The sequence below is a fragment of the Enhydra lutris genome, unplaced genomic scaffold (assembly GCF_002288905.1).
Source record: "Enhydra lutris kenyoni isolate GAN:26980312 unplaced genomic scaffold, ASM228890v2 scaffoldscaffold1, whole genome shotgun sequence".
In the NCBI taxonomy this organism is placed as follows: Eukaryota; Metazoa; Chordata; class Mammalia; order Carnivora; family Mustelidae; genus Enhydra; species Enhydra lutris.
The window spans coordinates 39,088,649-39,110,244 of record NW_019154085.1 but is presented as its reverse complement, the minus strand read 5'-3'; the positions used below and the strand labels follow the sequence as shown (position 1 = coordinate 39,110,244).

Below are 21,596 nucleotides of genomic sequence, written 5' to 3'. Positions count from 1 at the left end.
TCCTGAATGAACAACGCATCGAGCATTGAGCCCTTAAAAACTTTTAGAGTCATGATCTTCTGTGGTCCTTACAAATAATATATATAAATAAAGGAATCAGGGGAAAGCTACGCATTACGTCTGAGCAGCCTGAGACTCAGTTTTTCTTGCCATGGGGAGCTGACACCTGACTGGTGACTGGTAAGAAGTGGAATGTGTGCTAACGCATGAGGCCAGCCCTCAGCATGGCCACTTCTTCATGTCTGATCAGAGAAAGAGCAAAGTCACAAGTTCTGACCTTATGGGACCCTGTCACCTTTGGAGATGACAGACTTAACTACCTGGAAGAAATAAGCGGTAAGTAAGATGTTGTTCACATGAAGTGCTTTGACGAGAACATGTCCCATGCCATCTCCACAGAGAACGGCGGTCCCATTTACAGACGAAGGTTAAAATGAGAAGCGAGGGGGCACCTGGGTGGCTCAGTGGGTTAAAGCCTCTGCCTTCAGCTCAGGTCATGTTCCCAGGGTCCTGGGATCGAGCCCCGCATCAGGCTCTCTGCTCAGCGGGGAGCCTGCTTCCTCTTCTCTCTCTCTGCCTGCCTCTCTGCCTACTTGTGATCTCTGTCTGTCAAATAAATAAATAAAATCTTTAAAAAAAAAAAATGAGAAGTGAGGACGGGGCTGTGCACCCCCAGCCCAGGCGGCCCGGGGACAGATGGTCGCTCCGGTACTTCTGCGCTCTCTCGTCTTCACTGCAATCTCACCCTGATATCTGTAAGCCTCCTGCCCTGTGGTCCAGTTTTACCCTGGAATGTTCACAATAAAGGTCACAGAGCCATGGAGAAAGGACCCACTCCCCCAAATGCTAGGGTCTAAAAAAGCCATCAGACAAGGGGTGACAACACTGAACTGCGAGAGGCAGGGCCTGGGACCTGGGAGCCCCAGCATGTACGGGAAAGTCGCATTTGACACCAAAAATAAAACCGGGAATAGGAAAAAAGACTCGGAGAGGCATGTGTATTAACTGTTTCCGGTTAGTCTGTGACAAGATTTGTGCCTATGTATCTCCTGATGGGGCTGTTCACAGACACAAATGCAGCTATCTGTAAGACACCGTAAGAATGGACAATGCTGTTTCTCCAAAATTTTATTTTAATTTAAATTACAGGGCCAGCCAGATATTCTGATAAGAAATTTACGTTTCCTCAGGAGAAAAGAAATGCTTTCATGGCATTGTTAACAACTGTATACATCTCCACTTTTTTTTTAAAGGGTTAAAAATCACAATGAGTAACTGTAACTGACTTATGTAAAATTAAACCTTTATAACACAAAAAGAAACCACTTCCAGTATAACAGTTTTGGTAATATGAATATATTAAATGTTCATAACTTCAAATGCAACTTTTCAACTTTGAATGTTTTCACATTTTTCTTAAAAAACAGAAACAAAACAAGTCTTAACTCTGCCCAGATCCCAGTGCATCAGAGGCATATGGGTTTTGACAGGCTGCACCCCCACTGCCTTCCACACGGAGGCGCTAGTGCCCTGGAGCCGCCCCCAAGTGGAAGCTGTTTCAAATTTGAAGAACCAGCTTGGCAAGGAAGGAAACCTTTCTTCCACTTGGTGTGACTAAAGTTTTCATGCTAAACCCAGATACCAAGCACGAGACCACGAGAACCAGAACACTTTATCATGGTCAAGTCTGCCGTTCCCTTCCTAAACATCTTGGATATTTTCATTTCGAGGAGCTTGGGTTGCTTTCCATACTTCCGACAGAAAAATATGAATTATTTTACACAGATTTTTGGAAAAGACAGCCTCAGAAAAACCAGTTATAATGTAGGCTGCCTTTTTAATGAGATGGAATAAAACACATCTATGTTTCCTGGAGCTATTTTCCCCACTGGTATTCCTAGGAGGGCTGAAAACCTCATGCTTAAAACATCCACTGGGCGTCTCATTTTACTGGCTGATAAATAATTCAATTAGTGAGAGAGGCTAGCAAAGAGTAATTATATAAATTTCTTAATCAGCTACAGCCATGCTGAATTCGAACTGGCAAACTCTGATTTGTTAAGTTATTAGTTGTGATCTTGTATTACTAAGATGAACAGATACCATTCTAGTAACTTTACACAGGTATGTTCTAGGAGACATTGTTCTGCCGTGGTCACAGTAACAAAAAATGGTGCAAAATCAGTTACTTCATAAATACTGATCATTTGCAGCATTAAGGAACAGGACATTAAAAAAAAATAAATTTCCCCATGGGACACCTAGGACTAGGGACTCTTCTTTTCCTAAGAGAAGCCAAAGTTTTAATTATTCAGTTTTACAACTATTGTACTGGATTACTTATTCTACAAAGGAAAAGGTGCTCTACAGAGGCTCCCCCCACACATGGAGAATCAGCAGTCATTTAACATAATCGGGGTCATCCGTATCTGGCAAATTCATGACTCATTTAAATGAATAAGGCCAACATAGCGCAGGAAAGCGTAGCCGACTGACTGACGGCTCCCCAGTAGGTAACTGAATACAAAGGACTGGTTTCCATTTTTTCTTTTAATGCTGTGATACTTAAATGTTAAATCAGCATTTTCATGTGATCGGAAGTATTTCAATTACATATGAGCATTCTTTTTTTTTTTTTTGCAAAAACTCAATATTAGGTAATAGTTACATACTAATACAGTAACATTCCTCTGCTGTACAAATTAAATCATTTAAAAGAAATGAGCATTCTAAGAATTATATACAAAAGAAACCTGTAAGCATTGCTGAAATGAAATGCAAGGTGTCACTGTTAGCTCTACTGGTTTAAAATACCTTCCAAAGAGTAAAATTAATACCCTTCAACATACCCAGGTTTACAAGTCTCAAGAAAATCAAATGTCAAAAAATTCTAGAAAGCTGTGAAAAGCATATATACATTTTCCTTATGACCTTATGAAGCTTCACACCTTCGAGAAGTTGCTATCAGTTTATTTGCACGTCAACTTTATCCACCCAAAAAGCTCACATCTCGGATACAGCTGCCCTCTCGTTTCAAATACAGCTCTGCTCCATCGTCCTTTAGTGAAGGCGTACAACCTTACCAAGAAGCCATGCTCAGAGATCAACGCAAACACGCAGGTTTCATCTGCTAACAGCAATTCCCTTCTGCCCCAACCCACACCACCGTCTATACACCTGCCTCCGGAAACCTAGCCACGTTCAGAACTCCTACAGCAAACAGAGTCCTTGAACCCTGAAATGACACAAAGATCAAGAGAAAGTCCACGTGTGCTCTAGTGTGCAAGAAAGCAGCAGCTACGTTCTCCAACTTGGACTAAAAAAAAAACAAAGGTAAAATGAAAAACCGTTCACTTAACAGCAGGTTAGCAGTAAAGTTCCTCATGACCCAATAAAGAGCGCCTGATGCTGAATAGCTAACAGCAAATGCTGAATGTGAATTTAATATTTTAGATGTTGACTGGAAATTAGGCTTCTTGCTGAGCTGGTCTCTTCAAATCCCTGATCTGTTTAACTAAATAGGTCTTCTCATCGTTAAATTGTTCGTCCTCGGTCCTGTCATTCTGAAACTTGCTGAGGAACTCTATAAGTTTGGTCTGATTCTTGAGGAGGATGTCTAGGATGGGCTGCGTCTTGTTGGGATTGGCTACAAACACCTGCAAAGAGAGAAACCAATGTCAGCCGCAGGAGAGAATGGGAGCCTGGTGGCCCATGGTCAAGGCAGCCGCAGAGGCTGCTGCTTGGGAAGACGTCATCCGACGAGAGGGGTGTGCATGTGTGTGTGTGCATGTGCGTGCTTGCGTGTGTCTGTGAGGGGGGAGAGTCTCTGTGTCAGTCCAAAGGACTGATGCCTTCATTCATGCTCTGAAATCCAGTAGCTGGTATTAAATACAGACTGTTTTTAGAATAAAATGGGCAGAAATTATATCTAGGCACAAAAAGCCAGAATGGATTTTAAGTACTGAAACCTCCAAGAAAAGGATTAAGGAATGGATTACCCTTTACTTTGTGATTAATAATATTCTATGCCAAAGATAACTGACACTCTTCCATAACATATGCTTTTCTGGTCCCCAGTCCAGATGATATACCCTGTTTCTGGGTCTATTTAAATGTCATACTATACATATGTGAACACTGACTGTTGAATCACTTAGATTACCAAAATTAGGTGAGTAATATTTCAATAACCAGTCAATGAAATGAGATTAACAACTCTGGAGGAAAATACTGCTTACAGTTCTAGCACTCTACCTTAAAAACGTGGAAGGCCTCAAACTGGATGTTACGACTCTTGTCTCGTAGGAGATTCATCATTAATTTGAGGTTCTCTGGTTTACTGATGTACTTCGTCATAATTGTGAAGTTGTGTCTGTCTAAAAGTAGTTCACCGAGAAGCTGAGAAGACATTTAAACAATTAACTCTTATATTATCATCAAGATTTCAAGTAAAAGCAAAGTTTAAAAAGAAACTTCCTATCACTATTGTTAAGCACAGAGTGTTGTTAGCAGGTACTCAGAAGACCGATGAGCTGAACTGAAATCATAACCGAAAAATTACTGAGTGTCCACTGCTTGCCACTTGAACACCTAGGCCTTTCTTCCAGGGGTAAAGCCTACGGGGAGTCCAGCATTGCTCTCTGCTCTTGACACAGTCCAAGGCACATCGGCCCTGAATCTGAAACTGTCAGAGCTACTCTTTAAAGATGCATTTACGTTATCTCATTAAAAACAAACAAACAAACAAAAAAAAAAACAAAAAAAACCCACACCTATCAAAGAAAATGGTCAAAAGGTAAGTTGTTGGTAATTCTTATTTAACTACAAATCTTAGCCTAATTGAAAAATTATTTATCTGGACCTCCCAGGACAGAGGTTTCCAGATTCAAAGCTGGAACACAGGGTACCCTTAAGCCTGAGAAAGTTATGTTTTCAGCGTATGGGCTTCAGGAAGGTCTATAAAAATGAGTATTTCTCTTTTCTTTCTTCAGCAAAGTATCCTGAAGATACTCCCAATTTTTTCTTAATGACTCCTCATCATCACTAATGACATCAATTAAGCTTAAAAGAGCCTGTCTCCAGGGCTTGCTGAGTTCAAAAGAGTCTATTATACCCTATCAGTTCTTGGTTTTCACATTGTCACTGCTTGCTCTAGTTCGCAGTCACCCCTTCGTGTTGTCAGTGGGCCAGCTTCTACTGCGGGTTTAGCGTGCCTGACCCACGGGGCTAGGGGTCGAGTTGCAGTCCTCGTGGACAGCGGCAGAAGCAGAGAGGTAGAGGGCCGGGCCCCGGCATCAGCCCGCCAGGGTTCCAATGCTGGCTCCTTGCTTCCTGCGAGCTCTGGAACCTTGAGCACATTATTTAACTTTCCCGAGCCCTAGTTCCTACATCTCACGAGAGTGCAGGGAGGAAGAAAAGCATGAATATGTGCAAAGCATGTTAGACTTGAGTCTGAACAGAGACTCGGGTGAGGTCCGAGGGAAGCAAAAAGCATGAATACAGTTATGGATTTATTGCTTTAGTTAATTGCTTTTTGGATTCCTGGCTATGTTCTAGATACTTGGAAGTTGCCAGAACACTGGTCTCTAGATAAGCAACATGTTGTCATATGAAATAAAAAATACGCTGACGTATAGGAGAACAAACCTTTTCTGCTTAGGGTTTTTAAAGAAATTATAAGAAGAATTCAGAAGCTCAAGTTCAGGCTTCACATCAATCTGAATCACAAATAATATAACTTTCAAGGTAAGAATCAACAAGTACTGACTCTTATGAAGACTCTAAAGTTACTATTATGTGAAGGTTTGTAGTTTTACTAATGTTCATTTTCTATCAAAGAAATACAGAACATGACCCATTTGGTTATCTGGAGATTATCAGTTTAGTTATCTGGAGGAGGGTAATTGGTAATTCATTATATTTCTTTAGACATAAAAATAAAAGTCTGAGGTATTGCACGGGAATATATATTTGCTGATAAAATAAATACAGGAATAATAAATGCCAATGTAGCTGCAAAAAAAGGAATAAAAATTAAAATTCATTTTTAAATTAACACCGGTCCTCAAAATAGCTCCATGCGTTCACGAGGTGTTACAAAACTGTAGGAGCCAAAGACTGGCTTTGTGTCCATGACTAAGGTCTGGCAACTGGTGGTCTTAACCTTCCTTTTCATGTTGGCAATTCCTAAGTGGCAGAAAGGTCTTGAAAGCCCTCCTCCTTATCTAAGCAGCACCAAAATTCAGAACTTGGTCAAAGTCTATTGATTTGCCAATAAACTACCTTGCTCCCCATCCTGTGAAGAGGTATTGGCCCTGGAAGCTACTACCCTAGGTAATCCTGCCTGGTGTCCTTGGCCTTGGAAGACGCTGGCTCTATCCAGTTGCTCACATCTGCATGATGCTGGGGAGACAGGGCATCTTGGCCCTGCGATAGAAACGGGCTGCTGACAGAAGGCCATTTTACTGTGTGGACAATCACAGGGGAGCCTATACTATATCATGAACCTTACAAATATATATTACATCATACTGGTGTACCGGGAAGAAAATGTCCTTAAACAGCCACCAGAAGTACCGTAACCCATTCACCACCCCCTGCCTCACCCAAGATGAAAAGATTGGTCTTATCCTTGGCCATCGCCAGCCAGCTCCCCTAGAAGGGAGGAGGTTAAGGATCCCGGATGCTGACCTTCAGGCCAGGCTGGGAGGTGAGGCCTGAACAGCAGCAATGAGTGGGAAGTGCCCCAGCCCGACCAGATCATTTCCTCAGCGACTCATTTCCAAACTGTGGTTATGACTGGTCCCCCACTGTAGGAGTCACAGCCTTAAGGGAAAAGGAGGAAGTAGCTGGCCTGATAGAAAGGATTCTTTTGGAATTTGGATGGTAGAGAGTGTTCTTATCAAAGGACACAAAGTACAAAAGACACTCCTGATGTCTTTTAGTCGGTTCCCACAGAAAGATAAGGTCTTCACGAGTGATGTCCCCATGGCAGGACGGGAAGCAGGAATGCAGGCCTGATCAGATGAATGCAGACAGCTCTGATAGGAAGAACTCCGAGCAGAGTAGAATTTAAAGGGGACATAGCAAAAAGTATAAATGGAATTAGAATTTTTCCCCCAAATCCTTTGTGATTTCCATCTATAGTTCCTGTCAGGACCACTAACTGACAGAGTGAGAGGTATGCTTTTATGAACTGCACTGAGAATTTTCTAGAGCAGAGGTCAGTCAGCAAGCTTTCTGTAAAGGACCAGATAGGAAACGTTTTTAGACTTTGCCGGCCATATGGTCTCTGTAGCAACCGTTCAAATCTGTTATCCTCTGAAACATAATATGTAAATATGTAAATAAATGAATGTATCTGGGTTCCAACAAATATTTACAAAAATAGGAGCTGGATCTGGCCCATGAGCTACAGTCTGCCAAACCCTGTTCCAGAGTTTTAAATTTGAAATTTCAATTTCAGATGGAACTGTCCATATCCCAGGTTGATACAAAGCAGCCAAAACTGCCTGTTGATCAAGATTTCATTGCTCATGTCCCCTCTGCGACCCCCCTGCTCCCGAAACAGGCCTGTGCCGTCCCCAGGAGCACAACAGCTACTGGGCCTTCCTCTGGTTGAGATGATTCTAAGTGTCAAAAATAGGCTCCAAATGTAAAAGACAGCACTGCTAAGAGGTAGAGACCTCTTCAAAACTCCGTATATTCCACTTTGGTATCCCTATTCACAGGCAGGTGGGCAGGTGCCCTGTGAACTCCTTCCTTTCCACAAAAATCTTGACCATGGAGAAATGTATTTTCCTCTCATAGGTCTAAGACCCATACCAGCATATCTCCCTTTCCCCCAAAGACAAGTTTCAAACACAGGGTGAAGAGAAGTAAACCACATAGAATAATCAGTCATACCTTGAGTGACTGTCTTTTTGTCACATAATTTTCTGAATGAAGTAACTTCTCGTATTCACTGAAGAACTAAAAGACAAGAAAGCATGTATTAGGAGTTATATTTTTAAAGATTGAAAGAGAACATTATAAAGCTTGAGCACAAACTTTTTTTTTTTTTTTAAGATTTTACTTATTTGCGAGAGAGTGAAAGTATGAGCAGGGAGAGGGGCAGCACGAGCAGGAGAAGCAGATTCCCTGATGAGCAGGAAGCCTGATGTGGGGCTCGATCCCAGGACCCTAAGACTGTGACCTGAGCTGAAGGCAGATGCTTAACTAAGTAGCCACGCAGGCGCCCTTGAGCATGAACTTTTTTTTTTTTTTTTAAATTTTACTTATTTATCTGACAGAGATTCCAAGTAGGCAGAGAGGCAGACAGAGAGAGAGGAGGAAGCAGGCTCCCTGCTGAGCAGAGAGCCTGACATAGGGCTCAATCCCAGGACCCCAGGATCATGACCTGAGCCAAAGGCAGAGGTTTTAACCCACTGAGCCACCCAGGCACCCCAAGCATGAACTTCTAACACCACAAAGGCCACCAGCTGCCCTTCTGTCTCACACAGCCCTCCCCAGTGGTGCTCAGAGTTCCTTAGGGGCTCCTGAGGATGACCTCCAGGAGTAGGGTTCCTGGGACTGACCCTTGCCCAGTGCTAGACTAGCCAGGCCCATATGGCTTAAATCTCATCTTCTGTCATCCAAACTCCGTATGCACAAGACATAACTCCTACCCTCCAACTGTTTCTCAAGGTAGAGTCAGCTCTCATTTCTTGGTGTTAGAAAATTTCTGTATTTTACAGTTCAGTGAGCCTGAAGCACAACTACAGAGAAAAGCTACCTGTTCTTCCAGTGCATCAAGCAAAAGGAGAAAATTGAAAAACAGAGTAGGAGAAATTCAGCACTGTCAAATAGGTAGGTGTCCCTAGAGTAGTTGGGACTTGGACTCAATCTCGACTAAGGGCAGCAATTTCATTTGGGGATGAAGGGGAGGAGGGAAGTGTTCTTCAGAGATAAAAAGGGAAGGACACCACATGAGAAGATTGGAGAATGCACAATGTGACATACTTAGGAAGTGACACATGTCTACTGCATTTACAAAATGGGAAGTGACACGTGTCCACTACATTTATAAAATGAACAAGCACAGCGTCACCAGCTGGGTAAGGAGCAGAAGCCCATCAAAGCAGGAGGTAGGACATGGAGACGAGGGACACACAGAGGCCAAGGCCACACCTGCTGCAACTGTTTGTGCCTATGCTTTCCCATGGGTCTGCATACAGCAGGCCCTAGCGAACTGCCACTCTTGGGCCAGATCGAGCCTGCCCTGCTTTTATACAGTTTTGCTGGAACACAGCCATGCTCATCGACATACTGCAAATGAGTCTGTTTGTGTATTGTTTATGGCTGCTTTCTCCGCACCACAGATAGGAGAGGAGAGGGAGAGGGGAGAGAGAGAGACTGCATGGCCAGGAAGCCTCGAATATTTACTCCCTGGCCCATTACAGGAAAGGTTTTCTGACCCTTGCTTTTAGAGCTAACCCAGAACCTATGCTTCTGTCTAGGCAGAGGTGGGATGGAGACCTCTGCAGAGAAGGATGTTAACCCACACTTCTGCTCAAAGGATCATCAAACCAACGATCCAAACAACTGGATCTGCCTTCAGTCGGTGACACAGAATATGTTCCCCTCAAGTTCTTGACAGAAAATGCAGGTTAAGATGGTCTGTGGCCCAGTTCTTCCGATAAGCATAAGCACAAGAGACTGTCCGGCCAGAGGACTGGCTGAAGAGTGCCCGTGCAGTCCACGCGCCACCCCCCCACCGCTCCCCCGGGGTAATCGACTCTCTTCCCTGGGTTAGGAACCAGGGCAAGGACAGGCACCGCTGTGGCTCCTCCAAGATCTGCTCTCAGGGAACTAACCACACTTCAGTTCGGCATCTCAGTCATCCTGAGGGCTGCGTCCACTGCATGCCACTCTGACCCATTCCTCTGAGAACCCCAATGGGAGAAATGTGTTTTGTTTTACAGGTGCTGTGATTTTTTAATGGATTCTGTTTCCCTCTATCCTTCTGGTTATTAGGAAGCTCAGGGCCCAGGTGTGCGGGACTTCCGGTGACACAGTCTTATGTAATCGCACCTCTGGCCCCTCACTCGCCTTTTCGATCCCTCAGATCTGACCTCACGGTCTACACACTTCTGTCAGCTGCCTCCCAGAAATTCTCCTAAAATCCTGTTAACCAATGTCATCCATTACTAACATGTAGGAAACTATTTTACTACAAAACTAAACCAATGTCACTGTTAGTTTGTGCCTTCGGTGGGCTTTAAGCTAAGACACCAGTGTGCTCAGTCAGAGAATCCCTGAGACCTGGCAGCAACACGAACAACCCGCCGACGTTTACTGGCTGCTCACCGAGTTCCAGCTGCTGCCATCTTGCCCACGACACACATGTTCTAGGTCCTCACAGCAACCCATGACAACAGAGACGCTGCTATTACAAGCCTTCTTTTTGGGCTGAGGATTCTGAGGGCAGAGGGTGAATGAAGGCAGCCACCCAAGGTGGGGCTGGGACTTAGAGCCAGACTCTTGGCAACCTGGAGCCGAAGCCCATGCTTCTAACTGCTGTAGAAAGGCCCCCATTTTGAACCAACACACATGCAAAGAAACATACCATGTCCAAATGGAAAATTAAAAAAAAAAAACAGGCGACCAGCAATGTTTAAGCCACTCGTGAGGCCTTCTATGAGGGACTCCCTATGTACTGAGCATTGCATGATGGATGTTACTGAGTGGGAGGGAGAGAGGAGCACGCATGAGTTCAAAAGCGCAGATTCTGCCTCCGAGCATCTTACAATTTAGTTGAACAGCAAAGTGAATAATGAACAGTATGAACATAATGTGCCTAGGATTTCAAAAATTCAAATGACCAGTGGAAGAATGGAAAGTTAAGCCAGATCTCATGGGTTAGATGGGAATTATAAGCGGGCTGTTACTATCCCAGCTTCTCTAAGCAGACACATCCAGTTGTGGACAGCACGGCATTAAGCTAGTCTAGCATTAGGAGGCGCTCGTGGGTGTGGTGGGGAGCAGAGCCTGGGCACTGTGGCCTGAGGGCTGCTGTGCAGATCTAGAGCACTCAGGATTGTTGATGAACTTCCAGTTCAGTACCCGGCAGTGTAACATAGGCTCAAACCAGAAGGAACCCTTCTGCTGGGCTAGTCCACTGTCCTCACTTTAAAAGGAGGACGGACATCTGAGTCCCCCAGGGGTAACGGCCTTGGTCATGGCCACAAGAAGGCAGCAGCAGAGCCCTCTAGGCTAGTGCTCTTCTCACTCTCGTGGTCACGCCCCTTCCTTCTCTCTCCTAGAAGCAACAGGAATGTCAGCAACCGATGGAAATGGAGAGTTAAGTCTTATGATAATTTTCTTTTTATCTTAATTTTATATTGTCATTTGGCAACAAAGCACTTTTACTTCCTTCCCTAAAGCAAGAAAAGATGCAAAGGGTACTGTGTCAATCAAAAAGATAAAATTCTACTCCTGACCAAGTTAAGACTCTATTACCTCAATTCAGTAGAGAAATGATGATAGCACCATATAAAATCATTATAAACATATGCAAAATAAGTAACTGGCATAAAAATCTAACTTAAGTCTTTCATTTCTGGTACAAAACTTACAATTCATTAGAGAGAGAGAGAGCGAGAGAGCACATGCACATGTGTGTGAGGAGGGCAAAGGGAGAGAGACAGAGAATCTTAAGCAGGCTCTACAGGCAGCACGGCCAGAATGTGACATGGGGCTTGATCTTATGAACCTGAGATCATAACCTGAACTGAAATCAAGAGTCATATGCCTTTTTTTTTTTTTTTTTAAAGATTTTATTTATTAATTTGACAGAGAAAGACAGCGAGAGAGGGAACACAAGCAGGGAGAGTAGGAGAGGGAAAAGGAGGCTTCCCACTGAGCAGGGAACCTGATATGGGGCTCAATCTCAGGATCCTGGGATCACGACCTGAGCTGAAGGCAGACGCTTAACGACTGAGCCACCCAGGTGCCCCAAGAGTCATATGCTTAACTGACTGGACCACCCAGATGCTCCCAAACTTATAATTTTAAGGTACTAGTTCATATACTTACTTTATCATAATGTTGTTCCAAAAATTCTGCACTGAGCAATTTATGTCTTGTAAGTAAATCCTAGAGAAAGAAAAGACGCAATTTTACAGTTGTTCTGCATTCAAATTCTTTAGAAAAGAGAATCCTAAAACATGCCACGCCACTTTACCTGATAAAAACTGTTGTTAAAAATCACTATACTTAAAAACATTTGAACATGAATTATATTCAAAATGCTGATTCTAGGTAAAAGTGAATCAAATCATTAATAATTTGAAACTGTGATTGTAATGATTGTGATTGGTCACAGGTCTACAAATCTTAGAAGGAGAAATTTAAAAACAAACATAAATTCAAAGAAATACAAATTCAAACAAAGGGAATAAAGCAATAAAGTGAAATAAAAGTAAATGATTGTGGTTAAAATGTCAAATAGGATACTGTTCCTGGTGGAGAAAGGAAATTTCTTTCATTAGAGAAAGTTGGAGGATCCATTTTCTTCCTCCTAAATTCTGTTACATTCAGTTTCATATCTAATGCAATCTTTTTCTCAGGGACAGAATTTTAAAAAACCCCACCACCTTATAAACATCAGCTCCTAAGTAAGCAGACTAAGGCTGCAAAAATGTAGTATCAAACCTCAGAATGTCTCAGAGTCCAATTACGCATGACTACAAACGACAGCTTATGCCTCACCCATATGGCCCTCCCAGGATGCAACTCAAGGGTCATTCATTCAGAAAATATCTACTATGTGCCAGGTAAAGTTATGGGTGCTAGGGCTACAAAGATAAAAAGATGTGGTTCCTGCCTTTAAGGACTTGGAAGTTAGCAATGAACTAGCCTTGGTCTCACCAGGTGGGAAGAGAATGGAACATGTGACAGCAGAAACAGTCAGTCACTACTTGGTGAATTACTGAATTGAATACAATTCCTTTAGAGCCACCCACTGGAGAGCTTAGTGCCAATAATCCTTGTTCTCCAAACCAACTCTCCTTGTTTTCTTAGCTGTTGATGTTTGAGTGGCCCAGGTCACGATGAACTAGTGTTTCCTGAAGTACGTCCAAGTGTAGTGCCAGTCCTGAGAAATGCTCTAGGAAATGCTCCATGGTCAAACACGTGTGGAAAGCACTACAACTCTTGCATCCTCGTGGGGATCTGGCAGGTCTCGAGTGATCCTGCAGGGAGCTCTTTTGTTGTCTACTATGTGACTGCCCTTCCCTGAAAGGGCCTCCTCATACAGGCTTTCCCCTCGGCCTAGCTAACTACCACCTCTGAACCTTGCTCCCACATCACTGCCGTAGAGAAATCTTCCAGACTGGTCACCAGTACTGAAGCATGGACAGAGTTGTCTTTACGTCTGTGGGATTATCTGATTACCATCTCTCTCATGCTAGACTTTATGTTCTAAATATATAACAGTCATGTCTATTTTACTAATCTTTGAATCCCCAGCAGCCATGCAATGCCCAGCACATAGTAAGAGCTTAATATTTGATAAATGAATGAACCAATAAAAGCAGGGAACAGTTTTGGGAAAATATTACATCAAGCAATCTTCAAAGTATGCTTTCAAGAAGGCTTCTAACCACCCCAAAGATTTACAGGTGTTCAAACTGCTGGATAGGGCCCAGGAAAGACCTATCTAATTTTTTTCCAAATTCCCTTTGGGGATTAAATCGATAAAATTAGAAAACCTGATGTTTGAGCAGCCTCAAGAAGCTGGAAAAGAAATGCCATAAAGCTTCCCCAAATGGGGCAAGAGATGGCGGGGGGCAGGGAGGGAAAGGAGAATTTGTATTATCTTAGCATACTGGCCCGCAGGAGTCAGTTATCCGGGAGTCAGCTATCCGGGAGAGAGGTACACAAGACCTCAAATACATCAAGGATGCTTGTTAAAGGCCTTCCTCCTCCATGCTACTGTCGTCTGTTTATGGCGGTCCTCCCTGCGCAGGAGCCTCAAGGGCAAGGGTTTGTCTCGTTCACTGACGAGCCTCAGCACCTAACAAAACAGTGCCTGACACGGGGCTGGCGCTCAGACTTGAGGTGTGAGCTGAATGAACAAATGAATAAGCCGATTAAGGGATTAGTGTGTCAGGATTCGTGCAAAAGTAAGTGTCATTTCCACTTTTTCTGTGGTTAAGTCATCCTGGAGACCAATATAAGGAAGTACAGCGAAAGGAACCCAGTGTTTGTGGTTTTGCCATAATCTGACAGAAGAAAATGCCCAAGGCAGGGGTCTTAAAGACAGTGGCTCTCAACTGGGGTTGATATTAGGGACAGGTAGGTAGAAAATATTGCTCTAGAAAGCAAAAGTCCTAAATACGTGGTACAACAGATTTTTATTGAAGTTCTGAGTAAGGAAAGTACTCTGAAGGATAGGTCTCAAATAGAAGCAAGAGCCTCACAGCTGGGCCGGACAGGAAAAGGGGGACTCAAACATCTTGCCATCTGGGGAAGATTCTATCACCATCTGGTTTCAAGACACCAGGAAACTCAGGAAACTACTGTCAATTTGGGAATCAAATCTCATAGCCTTGGGGTCGGAGACTGAAGGGGAGCTCTGAGACTGCTGAAGTAGGAGCCAAACCCCAACTCAGCACAGGATGAAAGCTCCTTGTCAAGACAGGACACACCAGGGCCTAGACAGGAGTGACACATCTGTAGGAAAGGAGCAACTGCTGAGAGCCAGCCCCGAAGAAGGTGGATTCTAAGCAGGGAAAAGAGGTGGGGACTTGGGCAGAGCCTCTACCTACTGAGAGATGAGAAGGAACCTCAGCCTCGGGGCTAGAGCCAAGAGCTCTGTTGAGTTCAAACCACAGCGGGGGACAGAACTCAACAGAGAAGACAAAGGGGAAAGGTCATGCAGTCAGTGGTCAGCAACCTGCAGAATTTCCAGAATGCCATGTACTCCCAGACCAGGAGGTGCTGGGTCTGCTAGCAGTGGGGGGAAGGAGCGAGATCTCTGATTTCTTCCCTATCTAAGTTCTAGTATACCCCAGGCCCTGGCAGGACTGGGAGGAAGGCAGGGGTCATCTCCCAAGCCCAGCAGAATGAGCAGCCAACTTTTAGGGTATGCTGAATTTGAAAAGATTCTTAAAAGCTAGTAAGTTGGGGCCTCAAACACCATGTGGCAAAGATGGCCCTGGGGTCTCTGAGGTAATGCCACTGATCCCAGGGCTCGATTTCACAGAGCCCTGGCAAGTTGTGTGGCTCATTTTCCTCCTTTGTGCTTGACCATGTCCTAAGACAAAAGACTCAATTCTCCCAACTGTGTGGTTCTCCTTTGGAGCTCTTAAGGGTTAGAAAGTTCTCCCTCCGCTGGAGTCAAACCTATCCCCTGGTTATTTCCAGAAACTGCCAGAGCCTACAGAAATAGGTTCAACCCACTTTCTACAGGTCCCCACCTCACAACATGTGGTGCTCTCACAGCAAGTCCCTACAGAGTCTTCTCTTCTCCAGGCTAAATACGTCCAAGTTCCTTTAACCACTCCTCACACAACAGGTTCTGAGTCCCCCTCACCATCTACTGTCTTCTGCAAGTCATCTATTTGTCTATGTGCCTCTTAAAGTGTAGTGCCTGGAACGGAGCACATTTATGTGTTGTTACCTTAATGGCTTATAGTGGGGTGAGACCATCGTAAGCTCCTTAGGTCAGACACTATGTGGTCGCATGGAGCTCTGGGGCAGCAGCATCACACTGTTTAATGTTACAGGACGGATTCAGAATTTCGTTTCCTCAGAGTGGGCTCTGGAGGCAGACTGCCTGGGTTCAGATTCTGGCTTCCCCATTTATAGCCTGACTTCACCCAACATTTCTAGACTCCAGTTTCCTTATCTGTAAAGGAGATGGTTGAGTCGGATATGAAATTGCCTACATTTTAGTAACTATTACACTTAGAAAGTATTATACTGAGTATTAACTGTATTATTATGTCTTATTCCCATATCCTTTAGAGTTGGGAACTCCTTCCCCTTGAGGAACTCCTTTAGACTTCCTCAAGGGGAAGACCTCAGTCATCATCCTGTTCTGTTATGGCCTCTGCAGATCGCTGTGAAGCCTTATTCTAGGATCACCACTGTCTGCTATCTCTCCCTTCACAGCTATCATCTCATATTTGATAAGAAGGCCTCCTCACCCTTTATCTAAGTCATTAACAATGTTCAGCTGGGCTGAGACAAAGCCCAGTGAAAAGCCACAAGAAATTTCTCTCCGGGGTGATGGCAAATCCGTTCTCTAGCACCTTATGGATAGGGCATTCATTTAGATGTAAATCACTACACTGAAACTTCAGCTCCTTTCTTTTCATTGATTCCATAAAAAAAATCTGTATGATTATTCAATATCCAGTATATCCTTATGGTCATAAAGGGATAATTCTAACAGTTACTGTTTTCTGCACACACACTGTGTGGAGGCACAATAACCTTGACATACTAGTATTATTACCTCCAACTTAACAGATTAAGAGCTTGAGATTAAATCCACAGCAGAGCTGGGAAATGAACCCAGGCAGCCACACACTCTTATCCCTTTAGCTACTGGCAACTATGAGATTAATAGGACTGAACTTACTCTTCGTGAATCCATGCTGGCTGTGGGTACATGGTTTCCTTTCCAAAATGCTCAGAAATCATCCTTTAGAAATACTTTCTAGAACCTTACACAGGTATAACATCAAGCTCCAAGCTCCACCAGCCTCTCTGGGGAATCTACCTTCTTTTACTCTGGAAAAATTGGAAATATATTTGTTGGCCTTCTGATGCCCCCTCCCCATCTCCTTAAGTCCTCAAAAAAGAAAACACGAACAACATTTGGCCACTGATTTACTATCTTAGTACATATTCATTCAAGCTGCAAATCATGGACACATTTAGAGCAGGTGGTTTGGTTGATTTTTTTTTTTTTTAATTTATTTTTTAAGTAACCTCTGTACCCAACATGGGGCTCGAACTCATGACCCTGAAATCAAGAGTCACATACTCTTCCGACTGAGCCAGTCAGGTGCCCCTGGACCAGGTAGTTTTAATTTCCTTTTGAGACTCAGCACCTGTTCCACAGACTCTAAACTCAGGTTTATGGATGAGCTGCATTTGTCTGACAGTTTTTTTGTGCATGGTGCATTTTCTGGAGACATGGGTCTGGTCATATTCTTCAAGGATGGTGCAAGCCATAGATCTAGCCTCCTTTTTCCATGACACAAACAGTCTCTCAAAGAGGACACGAGCAAACGAGGAGAGGAGAGTCCTCTGGCAGGAAGTGTGAGACTGTCCCTGCGCTGACCCGGGTTCCTTCTAGGAAGGGTTGGGAGGGAAGGTCTGCCTGACAGCTCTGTGTCGCTTGCTCTCTCCCATGCTGTCTTGGTTTGGACTCCCCTTGATTTGGTTTCTTGGGAGAGCTCTCTGTTCAGGGGCCTCTTGAAAGGGCTCCTCCCTTGCCATGTGGTCAGGAGCAGCTGAGACACACAGGCCAGGGCAGCTTCTCAGCGCGCCTCTTCCACAGTCCACCCTTGGCATCCTGCACTGTGCTAGAAAGCTTCCCTTCCTCAGTAGACCTACCTGCCAGGCGCTGCCCAGTCTCTCCCTCTCTGGCTAACGTGAACTGACAGGGTGGCTTTCCCCACAGGGATTCCCACCACTGCTTTCTCCCTGGTGAGAATGTAACTCTAAGCAGCAACCCTAACTGAGGGCTGATCATGAAATTATCGGCAAGGCCAAGGAAGACGGTTAGAGACTGCGCCTAACCCGCTGGCTGTGTAAACAAGGCTCTCTCACCCGTGGGCCAGCTGTGCTGCCCTCGCCCTCTTGGGTCAGGCACTGATGTGCGCTCCTCTGCTCTCCCCCCACCTGCCTCTCCCACAGTGGCCGCCCTCAGCTCGTGGCTTCCTTTCCGCACAGATCTCTTCCCAACACATAGGGTTACCGTACCTCTCTCCGAAACAGGCCTGCTGCTTTTGAATGGGGTATCCCCTTCCACCGATATATCCTAAGTATGAGTCCTAGCCCCAAAATGCAGGGACACAAAAGACATCACATTTGTGGCTCTGTTATAAAACCGAATTCGAATTCATTTTGTTTTGTACATTGACATAAAAATATCTAAGATCTTACTTAAGGCTTCTGAAATCCTCTTTAATGGTTTCCGGGAAATGAATCCTTGGGCACCTCTTACACTATTACCTGATTCTCGTTCCATGAGAAACCCTAAGGGCCAGCTCCCCAGGTTTTCATCCTGTTTTAAGAGTGTTCACTCACCGTGAGGGACGAGTTTTACCCAGGAACCAAGGTGTGTGCTCATTATCTCAAGGGTTCTTTATCGCCATAAAACCGAACCCTCACAAGAAAAGTGGCTACTTCTCACTAAAACAGTGTTCATGGTTTCTGAGCAAAGTAGTCTGCGGGTAACTATATTAAATTCTGATTAAAGTAGCAGTAAATATTCACTTAGAAGGGCAGACATTTTATATAAGGGAATGTAACATCTAAAAGCTTTACTTTCATTGTGAAGGACACTAATAAACATTGCTGCTTTGTGTAAACAGCACAGAACCTTGCAATTCACAACAAAAATGCACGCGTTGTACATTGGTATCGTATCAGATGTGTATCTAGTTTATACAAACATACAACAGGGAGATGAGGTATACAGGAAAGAGAGGCTACAGAGTAATTTGGATAGTGCAGGTGATTCTGCTCTCTTTCCCCCAAGCATTTGACAAATAAGTTTTGGCATGAGCATGAGGTAGGAGAGCTCAGCCCATCGTTCCCTTGGGGCTGTCCACAACGTGGAAATCTCTGTCCTGATTGTGGTTCTAGTACTTGAAGACGTGCCTATTCCAAATTAGCATGGCCCTGAGCAAAAGACAGCTACTTTGTCTGGTGCTTAACCAAAGAAACTACTATAGTATGTTCCAACACAGGGGAAAAACCTGTTTGTTAGACGTTCATGTATCAATATATCACACCTAATGGGTAATTTAACAGAAAAGTATAATTTTGATCACACCAACCACACAGTCGAACTCGTCCACCCCTTGTAAGGGTGACTCCACCGCATACACCTAAGTCACACAGACTCACATAAAACATATCTTCTCTCTTCCCGCTAGAGGGCAGCCGCGTATAGACTTGGAGCTTAGAGATTCAGGGAAAAAAACAGCAAACCAGTTAATCACACTTACAAGTGTATTTAGAATTCTATAGTTTTATGTTACCTTGAATGTGGCAAATGCATCTGACGCTATGTCAAATGTTGACATTTCGACATATCTGAAGAAATCATAAAATTGTTCTGACCACAAAATGATTTTTGCAAGTGGTTCATGTCTGATGCATTCTCTCAACATTATTCCACAATTTAGAGCTATTTCTGGAGATTCATACCTACAAAAAGAAAACAAACCATGATTGCTGTTTTAAAACTCCTCTAACACTGAACAGTTTCAGATGTGTCCTAATTAAGTGACCAGAACAGGTTACTGCTCAGGGGAAGTTATTCTAGAGGGCACGCACACACTAGCTGGTGACAAATGCTTCAAACCAAAGAAAAATAACGATAAATAAATAATAAATGTCATATTTTAGGTAAAAGATTAGAGAAGTATTTAGAGTCACACCTCCAAATAGGGGTAAGATTTACGTGTGGTGCTCTTAAGACTTCAGAAAAGCCAAAAGCTGAACCAAAAACCATTATGAAACAAAATGGTTTCTCTAATTCCTAGTATCCAAAACAGCATTTTGATATCCAAAACAGTATATCAAATATATAGCATTTGTACTTCATTGTTTCAATATAGTAGTTAAAACAGAACCTTTAAGACTCTTGGCAACGTGAACCCTACAAAGTTGAAAGCCTGATCTGAGGAGGTCACAGTCTGCTTGTCAAGGAGAGCCTGGAGGACCCCCCCGGTGGGTGCTGGGGATACCCCAACATCAGTCATGCACACACGGTTGTGTCTCACCTCGATCAGGAAGGAGCCCCATTTTCCTCTCAGCTGTGCTGCCCAGTCCCTTCTGACGGGGGTCCAGCCTCGAGGGCAGCCCCCGGTCCCTCCACTGCCTTTTGGGCTGCATGCACTGGCTTCGTGTCTTTCCCACATACCGGCTCCTCAACCCTCCCGCACTGGTTGCATTTCCCAATGTTCTACTTGCAAAAGACCTCTTCCTGGCTAAAAGAAACTTTTCTCACAACATAAGTTCTACACCCTACTTAGTGTCCCCACACTGCCAACCTTTGCATCTCTGTCTTTGAAAAAGGAAAAGAAAAAGCTCCCTCAGTTCTCCTTTCTGCCCCTCAGACCGTTCCTATTTCTTGCCTGGCTGAGGGCCTACCTCCGTGGCTGCCAGCCTACCAGTGATTGCCTGTACACTTTCATGGATCCCACCATGACTCCACAATTCCCCTACTCAAGTCTGCTTCTGAACTCTAGTTAGGCATTTTCTGTTGCCTCTGGACAACTTCAGTTAAAAGTCTACCAGAAGCACTACATATCTAAATTCAAATCTCATCTCCCTCTGCAAAACAGCCGCCCTCCCCTGCTTCCTCATTTTTATAACTTGGCGCCATGATTTTGTTTCAGATACCCAGGTCTAAAACAGGTCTTCCAGAACTTTCTCATCTGATAATGTAAGTGTTCTACACCTGTTCTGTTCACTGTGGTGGTTACTGCTAGTCACATGTGGCTAGTGAGCCCTTGAAATTTGGCTAGCTTGACTGAGGGACTGAATTCTAAATGTTACTTAATTTAAATTGATTTAAAGCAAAATGATGGAGTGTGTTTAGGAGGTACTGCATTGTACAGAACAGTTCATACATTTCCCCTTTCAGCACATCCAAACCTTCCCATCTTTGGTGTCGCCACCACCCATCCTTTTTAATAAGACTTCTCTGAAATATTTTAGTTTCATTTCTTTTCATCCATCCCCACTGTTGCATTAACTCTCCCCTAGAGAAAGGCAGGAGCTCCCTGACCAGTAGTATCTTTGTTTAAGCTGTGTCTAACCCATTTACCCAATACACTAGGGTATCAATAGCATTTCCAGTTCAGGAGTCCAAATGATTTCTACTTGCTAATCAAGTAAAGACAAATTTCTGGGCTTAATGCCCAGGCTTCCCCTCATCAGATCTGTTCCTACCGTACAATGTCCTCTCCCACTCTGCCATCAAGCACTCACTCCTATTTCCTTATTGCTGCCCATCACTATGTTCATTCCTATCCCTGGACCCAATCTCCTTTTTCCTAACTATGCAAATTCCAAACCTTTGGAACTCCAATCATTAGTCTCACCTCTTGTACCAACTCTTGCGCCTCACTGACTAAACACTTCCTCCCCTGAAATCCTAAAATACTACTCATTCTCTAGCACTGGTATCCCTCTGTCGTACAAAGGTTCATGACTCTTCTGTATCACATGTGGCCCAGCAACTAGAATGCTGACCAGCGCTTTGGTCCTGAAAATGTCTGCTCACAAAATGGCTGATCGTACAATTCACCTTCACTGACCTTAATTTAATAATCAAGAGACTAGAAAGACAAGAGTAA

The 21,596-nt window shown here is 43.9% G+C and overlaps 1 protein-coding gene across 1 annotated transcript in view; it reads right to left on the bottom strand.

Moving 5' to 3' along the window:
* Positions 1–1,113: 1,113 nt before the first annotated feature.
* The window catches only part of LOC111141812 (calcium binding protein 39), a 93,657-nt gene continuing 73,174 nt past the window's right edge, over positions 1,114–21,596 (bottom strand). Inside the window, exons 5-9 of the mRNA XM_022494643.1 lie at positions 19,269–19,437; positions 12,076–12,135; positions 7,906–7,971; positions 4,255–4,398; positions 1,114–3,656 (exon numbers count right to left, since the gene is read on the bottom strand). Of these exons, the coding sequence (XP_022350351.1) occupies positions 3,468–3,656; positions 4,255–4,398; positions 7,906–7,971; positions 12,076–12,135; positions 19,269–19,437 (628 nt within the window). The 3' untranslated portion in view covers positions 1,114–3,467. The remainder of the gene's footprint in view (positions 3,657–4,254; positions 4,399–7,905; positions 7,972–12,075; positions 12,136–19,268; positions 19,438–21,596) is intronic.